General features: G+C 41.4%; 1 protein-coding gene across 1 annotated transcript in view; it reads left to right on the forward strand.

The window, feature by feature from the left end:
* Positions 1 to 9,559, forward strand: part of Rab1a (RAB1A, member RAS oncogene family) — a 25,360-nt gene that overhangs the window by 11,392 nt on the left and 4,409 nt on the right. The window contains exons 2-3 of the mRNA XM_050140876.1: positions 2,053 to 2,125; positions 4,366 to 4,479. Coding sequence (XP_049996833.1) covers positions 2,053 to 2,125; positions 4,366 to 4,479 — 187 coding nt within the window. The remainder of the gene's footprint in view (positions 1 to 2,052; positions 2,126 to 4,365; positions 4,480 to 9,559) is intronic.

Genomic DNA, 9,559 nt, shown 5'->3' on the forward strand with positions numbered 1-9,559 from the left:
TCTATCTATCTATCTATCTATCTATTTACTTATTTGTTGAAAGGTCTGCCTAGACATAAAATTTAGGGTCTGGCATTTGCTAGGTAACTACTCTATTGTTGGGCTATACATATCCAGCCCTCCTTTACTGATTAAAAAATTTTTTTTAATTATTTTTATGTATGTGGGTGTTTTGTCTGCATGTATGCCTGTTCACCATGTGCATACAGTACCCTGGAGTCCAGAAGGAAGTGTCCAGATCCCCTGGGCCTGGAGTTACAAATGGTTGTGAGCTGCCATGTGGGTGCTGGAAACCTAACCCTAGGTCCTCTAGAAGAGCAACCAGTGAGTGCTCTTAACTCTTAACCACCTAGCCATCTCCAGCCCTGGTATGTTTGTTTGATAGTTTTACTTTTTTTTTTTTTTTTAACTCTTCTTGCCTCCACCTCCCAAGTGCAGGGATTATAGTCATGTACAACTATGTATGGTGTGCTGGAGATTGAACACAGAATATGTGTGGTAGACATGTGTATTCAGCCAACTGAACTATCATGCCCCCAGTTCTGATTTATTTGTTTAGAAACTTTATTTCCTTCTGTGACCTCTGTTTTGTTGATGACTAGCAGTTTGGATTTATCTTTTTAATTCTTTTGCTCAGATACATTTAGGAATTAAGTATACTATGCTAATTTGATAAAACAAAAAAGGTGTTTAATACCACTCTGCAAGGAGAGATAGGTAACAATTTATCAATAGTCACAAAGGTAATTGTATTTAAAGTTGTGTGTCTAGCTTACATTGAAATTATACTTTCTGTAATAAAAATTTTAATAGATTAGTAGATATTCATTTTTGAAATTAAACCACAAAGCTAAAAATTAGTTGTACCTTCTAAAATAAGTATGTAAGGTCTTGATTGGGAGGCTCCTTTTAAAAGTGCTCAGATTATGGAAGTAGTCAGAATTGTGAAGAATTGAGAGGTTCCTTTGGGAGACAGTGGACAGATACTCTGTTGTCTTCAGGTCATTGAAGACATGTTTTAGTGATGGTTTTTAAGTTAGGAGTAGCGGTGGTATTACTGGAATCAGAATCAGAGCCTATGCCCTGGATAGCCCCAACAAACCAGGTTTAACTGCTCATCGTTGGCAAGCCAATTAAAAGAGCCAAATTAATAGCAGGAAACAGAAAGGGGGACATTTATTCAATGCAATCACATTGGGAAGAGGTATTGAGATGCAGGAACACCTTAAGATGCCTGTGCACCATGTGATAACAATGACCTGAGAGGCCAGAAGAGGGCATCAGATCTCCTGGAACTGAATGGAGTAGAGATGGTTAAAAGCATCCTGGGAGTGTTGGGAATCAAACCTGGATCCTCTGCCTAGGAAGCCAGGGCTCTTTATCTTTGAGCAATCTTTCTAGCCCCCATGTTTTCTGTTTTTTAAGAAGAGGGGATGTTAGACTTGGATTCTAGGAAAGGGTCATAGAAATTATTTCACTGGAGGATCGCTCTGAGCAGTGAGTAGTTTGGTCCTTGAATTTGAGGGAGAGACTTTTGCTGTTGTTGAAAGAGGATCTCAAGTTTCTAAGCCAACACTATTATGTTATGTAGCTGAGTCTGGCCTTAAAGTCAAGATTTTCCTGTTTGCACCTCTCAAAAGCTTGCTGAAATCAGAGGCATGGGCCACTGAGCCAGGAGAGACAATTTTACTGGCTGGAGCATAACCTTCCCCAGTCTCCTAGGGTAGAGGACTGGGATTTAATTAGCAGAAGTTTCCTCAGCCCTCTCTCTCTCTCAGAATAGGAACCACGTGTTTTCCTTGGAAAAGGAAGTTCACTCCTGAGAGATCGATCTTGGGTGGCACTGCCTTCTTACTTGACTGGGTAATTCACATGTTCAGCTATGCATCAAAGGGCTGCTGGTGGATCTAGTTTTGGCTTCTGCTAAGCCACACACAGTCCTTTTCAGGAGCTGTAGTCTTCATAACAAGCTGTTGTTAGCTCTGTTTTCTTGCAGAACTTAATAGTACAACATACTGTTTATTAATACGATTTTCTTTCTGTTTTTTGCAGTGATTATTTATTCAAGTTACTTCTGATTGGCGATTCTGGAGTTGGAAAGTCTTGCCTCCTCCTTAGGTTTGCAGTAAGTTGAAATTAAAATATTTTTTACAATTAATGGTGTACTTAACTGTACAATTAGTGCATGCTTTCTAGTTAGACAAAAATCAAACTGTTTTATGTCTGTTGACTTACTCTTTCAGAATTTGTACATCTAAGAGCTCCCAAACCCTACCCTCTGTAGTGTCTTAGACTGTTAAATAAGTGTTGTAACTGTTGTTCTTAAAGGAAATTCATGGGAAAGCTGGGTGTGGTAGTGCATGCCTGTCATCTCTCCACTTGGGAGGTGAACACTTTGGGCTTGAAGTCAGTCAGTCCAAAAATATGTAAGAAGAGAGAACAGAGACAAACAGAGACAGACATGGGTGGGGGGACGGGAAAACAAAGCCAAGAAAGAAATTCAGTGAAGCAGTGAAGTGTGATGATAAAATTAGCGTCTAATGCTCGTTGTAGAATTCTGATTGATTCCAATGGAGGTGGACAGATAATGTGGGATATTTGGCCTTAGTGACAGTGACATGGAAAGAAATCTTCAAGCCACATTTTAATAAAGAGAAGCATCACCAGCCGCAGAGTACATGCATGGTGTCATATGTACTGACGGTTATGTGCATTCAGTAACTCAGATTAAGCTTTACAACCATAGTAACCTAGTTCTCTAGCTTTTTTTTTTTTTTTTACTTTAATTGAAATTTGAAAAAGATCATTATATTTTTCTCATTTCATAAGCCACTTGGCTAGTGGCCACCACATTGGCTAGCAGTTTATGTCACAGAAAAGTTGAGTTTGTCATGCTGCTCTCAGGGTCCTACACCAAGGTGCCGTCCTGTGTTGCTTTGCAGTTCAGGGATGCGTAGTCTCCGTTCCTGTTTTTTCATGAGAGCTTCTTTTGGAACATTTACTTGTTTTTATGTGTTTGTATACATGGGGCAGCTGTGCACGAGAGCACAATAGCAGGTGTGAAGGTCAGACAACAGAGTGCATGCCTTGTTTTGTCCTTTCACCTGTGGGTCCCAGGTGAAAGGCTTGGGGGCAGGCACTTTTATTCTCTGATCTGTCATAAGAGCCCTCATGAAGTCATGTTCTTTCTTTTCCTTTTTTTTTTTGGGGGGAGGGGGGTGATGGGGAAGGGGGCTTTTTAAGACAGGGTTTCTCTGTAAAGCTCTGGCTGTTCTGGAACTCACTCTGTAGATTAGACTGGTCTCAAACTCACAGAGATCCACCTGCCTCTGCCTCCGAATGCTGGGATTAAAGGTGTGTGCCACCACTGCCTATTGAGTTCTTTCGAGATAGAGCCTCACTATGTGTCCATGGCTGGCCATTAATTCCCTAGATCAGGATGGCCTCAAATTTTTAGTGATCTTTCTGCCTCAGCCTCCCAAGTACTAAGATTACTGGCATGTACCAAAAAAGAGAAACATTGTGTTAATAAATTGACAAACAACATGATGATAAGGACATGATCATGCATTGTTATAATGACCCCCCAAATGGAAACTACCCAATTCTTTCATAAACAAACTATATCAATGGGATTATATTCAGCTGCAAAAAATGTGGTTGAAAAAACAAAAACAATAATGAAGTAGGGCTGGTGAAATGAATCAGTAGATCAAAATGACCTGAGTTTGATCCCCAGGACCACCATGGTGGAAGGAGGAAGCTAACTGCCAAAGATTGTTCTAACACCTCTACATGTACATGCTGTGCATATTGTGCTGTGCACACATCCACACACATACATACACTAAATAATTTTTTTTTTAAAGACAAGGTCTCACTATGTACTCTTTGAACTTACTATTGTAGACCAGGCTGGCCTCGAACCACAGGGATTCACCTGCCTCTGCCTTGAAGGAGGGATTCTTATGTGTATTGTATTTCAATTAAAAACTTCCAGGATATAAATTAGATTTTGGAATCCATCCCTAAGAGGAGAATGAAATGAGCATTGTTTGTTGGTCAGTGGATTGGGTATTTAAGGAGCAAGAGTTTTACTGATAAAACTCAGGTATCTGGTTGGGTGAGCTCTGACAGTTACAAAATCTTCCTAACATATGCAAAATATTTACCAAGAGATGTATACAAAACAATAAAGAACACTTGAAAAATATTTCAAGGAAAAAAGAAACTTTTGTTTTAGAACACAAAGCAAGATGAAATCAGATGTTAAAAACTTTGTTTATAAGCTTTGACTATAATGAAAGTGAATTTAAAAATTTTTTTCTCTGTTGAACATTGATTTTATTAACTCTTCCCCTTCAGGATGATACATACACGGAAAGCTATATCAGCACAATTGGTGTGGATTTCAAGATACGAACTATAGAGTTAGACGGGAAAACAATCAAACTTCAGATAGTAAGTGGTCTTGGAAATTGTTTTGGTAAATGTATGGTGTATTTATATATATTTACTATTCTAACAAAGTTGAATATAAAGGTTAAGAGCCATGCATTGATGATAGTTTTTAGACCAAAAGGCATGTCCTAGGTTCACTTTTCTCATTGAAATGCCTTCCTTATTTATTTTTATGTGTATTGATATTTTGCCTGAGTATGTGTCTGTGTGAGGTTGTCAGATCTCCTAGAACTGGAGTTACAGACAGTTGTGAGCTGCCATGTGGGTCTGGGAATTGAACCCAGGTCCTCTGGAAGAGGGAAGAGCAGCCAGTGCTCTTAACTACTGAGCCGTCTCTCCAGCCCCTCCTTGTTTGTCACCTGTGACATATAGCTCTCCATCTTCAACAGTGCCTTTGTGTTATTCTAACTACCTTATCCATCTTTTACCTCTTTAGTATGGCTTTGTGTACTGCCAGCTTGTCTGTGATCTTAAAAAAAAATCATGGGGTCAGCAGGATAGCTCAGCAAGTAAAGGTGCTTAATGTCAGTCGAGCCTGATGGCCTAAGTTTGATCCCCAGGGCCTATGTGGTGGTAGGAGAGAACCAACTCCTACAAGTTGTCTTCTGACCTCCATGTGTGTGCCATGGCAAGGTGTCCTCAGTCTGTCTGTCTGTCTGTCTGTCTGTCTGTCTCTCTCTCTCTCTCTCAGGGTGTCCTCAGTGTCTGTCTCTCTCTCTCTCTCTCTCTCTCTCTCTCTCTCTCTCTCTCACACACACACACACACACACACGATGGGGGGGCGGGGAGAAAGTAAGTAAATAGTTTTTGTTTAAGTTGGGTTTTAGTTTTTAAAAATCAGTATGTTGTAGAATGGACTTATTTAGTATGCAGTAACACTGAAGATTAATCTTTGTACTCTTCCCTCCCTCCCTCCCTCCCTCCCTCCCTCCCTCCCTCCCTCCCTCCCTCCCTCCCTCCTCATTTTTGAGGCATGATTACTTGGTGTTGTCCTGGCTGTCCTGAAAGTTGCTCTGTAGACCAGGCTGGCCTTGAACTCAAAGATCTGTCTGCCTGTCTCTGCCTCCCAGTGCTGGGGTTACAGGTGTGAGCCCAGTCTTTTATGCTGACTTAGAATAATAACAAGTTTGCTGAGCCCCAGCCCCAGCACTGTTTCCTGGCTTACTAGTTTATAAGGTAGTTTTGAGGATCACATGATGCTTGCTGTGTATTTACCTTTGTGACCTTGGAGAAGGCATATCAGTGGGCTCTGAGACTGCCCTATGAAGGCGAGAAGTAAACACTATTATGAAAAGAGCCACTCCAGCCTGCCACCTGGGTACCAGTTGCATAGGTGGTGATTATTCTCTACAGGGTTTCAATACTTGAAACATTTTAATTTTGTTACTTCCTTTGTCTGAAAAGGATCTTGCAGATTGCTCTCTGTTGGCCTTTTATCTTCAATAGGAATTTTCTTCCCACATCTGATGCTGTTATGTAAACATATTTGGGGAATTCACCAATTTCCAAAGCAGCTGCTTCCCATTTATTTGGGGCTCTAGCTATCTTTTGTTTGTTTGTTTGTTTGTTTGTTTGTTTGTTTTTTTTTTGACAGGGTTTATCTAGACCTGACTCCTGGAACTTGCTTTGTAGGCCGGGCTGACCTTGAACTCACAAAGTTCCGCCTTGTTTCTGCTTCCGGAGTGCTGGAATTAAATCTGACCTAGCTATCCATTCTTTATATCAGCTGGAGCCAGTGTGCCTTCATGTCTATGGAATTCCTCTGCATTTGACACTGTGGATCAGGCTAACTTCTGTTGGCATCTGCTCTTCAGATTGATGTTATCACACTGTCTTCTAGCTCAGTTGATCATTTCTTTTTGGAGTTGTTTTTAGGTCCATTTGAATTTGGGTCATTCTTGCATTTTAATGTGCCTTTTCTAATTTCTTAAAAATTTTCACCCTTTTGGTGTGGGGAAACAGCTCAATGCAGTGATTAAGAGGCAGGGAACTCAATTCCCAGATCCCATGCTACACAACAGCACTGTCATTTCAGCCCCATGAGGTTCAATGCCACCTTCTTGCCTATATAGCCAACAGGCATGCATGTAGTGCACAGGCAAACAGCAGTGTATGCAGGCAAAATACTCACACACTACCATGCCCAGTTTTACAAAAAAAAATTTATATGCATCTGCATATTATTATCTATTAAACCATTATCATATTTAAAAGAATTAATATTAATGCCTTAGCTAGTCTCACATTTCTGAGAGTTAAAGAACTTTGCTGGGATTGAATCTTACAATGCAAGGCATTCGGCTACCATTGAGCTGTGTGCACAGCTCTACCATTATCTTTTAGTGGAGTGATTGAGTCATCTAGTTAGACAAACTTTTCTTAACAAGAGGTCATTGGGGACTGAGAGGTGGCTCGGTGACTGCTCTTTAAGAGAACCCTAATTTAATTACCAGCACCCACATGATGACTCAGAAATGTTGAACTCGAGTTCTAGGGGATCTAGCATCCTTTTCTGGCGTCCAAGGGTACTGCACATATGGTACACAGACACATGTGCAGGCAAAACACTCATACACATAAAATGGAGTGGGGGGGGTGTTGCTTAGGAGAAATTAAACAAAATTCTCATCTTTTCTTGAGCTACATTCTCAACTGCAGCTGTCTTTATTAGAACTAAGACTTTAAATTTAAAAAGTGAATTTGACTAGTTATTTTTCATTTTTTAAAACTCAGAACAATAATACAGTGATGAAGCATTTCTTTTTGATGTTAGAACCTAAGTGGTAAGATCTGTACTGTCTCAGCGAGGGTGGAGGGTGGGTGGCTTGGGTGGCTTGTCTCTCAAAGACACAGGACAGATCATTATGGTAAGGTGAGGTTTTTTTGTTTGTATTTTCAAGACTGGATTTCTCTGTAGCTTTGTAGCTTGTCCTGGAATTAGCTCTTTGGCCTTGAACTCAAACTCAACAGAGATCCGCCTACCTTTGCCTCCCTATTGCTGTGATGGAAGGTGTGTGCCACCACCCCCTACCTGCGATAAGATGTTCTTAAAATAAGATATATTTTTGTCTTTAAAAAATTTATTACTATTATCAGAAAGGCATACTTGATGCACACCTTTAACCCCAGCACTTAGGAGGCAAAGGCAGACAGATCTCTGAATTTGAAGCCAGTCTGGTCTGCAAAATGAGTTCCAGGGCTACACAGAGACACCGTGTTTCAAAAAACCAAAACAGAAAGTTAATCATGCATGTGTGTGCGCGTGTCATTGTGTATCGTGGCACATCTGTGGAGATCAGAAAGAGGGTCTCTCACTGTTTTTATATAGCCTTAGCTGGTCTGGAACTTGCTGTGTAGATAAGGCTAGTAGTCTTGAACTCACAGAGCTCCATCTGCCTTTGCCTCCCCAGTGCTAGGATTATAGGCATGAACCACCATACCTATCAGAGGACAACTTTTTATAGTTTTTTTCCTTCTATCATGTGTTCTAAGGATCGATCTCAGGTTGTCAGGTTTGCTTTTTTTTTTTTTTTTTTTTTTTTTGTTTTTCGAGGCAGGGTTTCTCTGTGGCTTTGGAGCCTATCCTGGAACTAGCTCTGTAGACAGGCTGGAACTCACAGAGATCCGCATGTTTCTGCCTCCCGAGTGCTGGGATTAAAGGTGTGTGCCACCACTGCCCGGCTCAGGTTTGCAAATCTTTTGCTGAGCTTTCTTGCCTGCTTTTCCCCAAAGTGTTTAGAAACATCTTCCTTACATTATTTTTTGCTCAGATTAAAATAGTACCTATTTGAACTGGGTATCATTCCGACTGGTAGGTAACATTAGATCTTTCCATTGCTTTCTGGTATTGTAAACTGTATTAGCAGTGAGTAACTCTGCCTTTTGTCCTCTGTTCATAGGTCTTTGGGGCACTCTTTTCTAGCCCTGTCAACTGGTGTGTGTATGTGTGCACACAAACACCTAAAGGGCTCCTGGGAGGAACCCTGGTGCCTGGGGATAAGGCCTGGCATGTGCCCTGTGGGTGGGAGGTTTCTACAACCTGGGTCTACTTGAAAATGTGACTTGCAGCTTTACCTTTCCCAAAGCCTTTGGGCTTAAGCGTGGATGAGTAGCAATAGGACTTGCCTGCATTCTCAGCATGGGCCCTGCCAGTCGCTATCTCTTCACATTCCTAAGGCTTTCGACAGGGTTAGTGCCAGTCCTTGCTTATCGGTCTCCCACTTAGTGAAGTGCACCTGCTTGCCCCGCTAGGGCACAGCACAACACCCTGGTCTGGGATGAGTGGCTGCAGCCAGGAGTAGGCTTTGGGCTCTGATTTTTACTAACTGCCTAGCATAGCTTCAGTTCTTAAAGAATTTATAATTTTGGTATCAGTACCACCAGCTAAATTGTAGGCATTATTAACATTATGAATAGGGAAGCAGAGGCAGGTGGATCTCTGAGTTCCAGGTCAGCCTGGTCTACAAAGCCTCAAAGACTAAAGTTGCAGAACTACCTTAATTACCTTAAATGAGATCCTGTCTCAAAACAAAACAAAAACAAACAAAAATTAACATAAAAACTGGTTATGAATAATAGCAATGTTACTGCTATCAAAAGCATACCATTGGCCTGGGGGTACAGCTCAGGGACTGACAATTGCATGGCATGCAGAAAGCCTCAAGCTTAAACCCACTACAAGGTAGGTGGGGGTAGGGAGGAGAGAGCTAGTAAATAACTTTTGGTGAGGCTTTTTCCCTGTTTATTTTTTCTCTCATTTTAAAATATTTATGGCCAGCAATAGTGGTGCATACCTATAGTCCCAGCACTTGGGAGGCAGAGGCAGGCAGATCTCTGTGAGTTTGAGGCCAGCCTGGCCTACAAAGCAAGTTCCAGTACAGTCAGAGCTGTTACAAAGAAATCCTGTCTCAAAAATAAACCAAAAGAAAAGAGAACCAAGAACAATGGCAATGGGTTTTTGATCCTACTGCACCTAGTGGTTTTGTGGGAGCCTAGGCAGTTTGGATGCTCACCTTACTAGACCTGGATGGAGGTGGGTGGTCCTTGGACTTCCCACAGGGCAGGGAACCCTGATTGCTCTTTGGGCTGACGAGGGAGG

Source organism: Alexandromys fortis, unplaced genomic scaffold, assembly GCF_014885135.2.
Source record: "Alexandromys fortis isolate MF-2015 unplaced genomic scaffold, M_Fortis_MF-2015_v1.1 scaffold_7, whole genome shotgun sequence".
Lineage (NCBI taxonomy): Eukaryota > Metazoa > Chordata > Mammalia > Rodentia > Cricetidae > Alexandromys > Alexandromys fortis.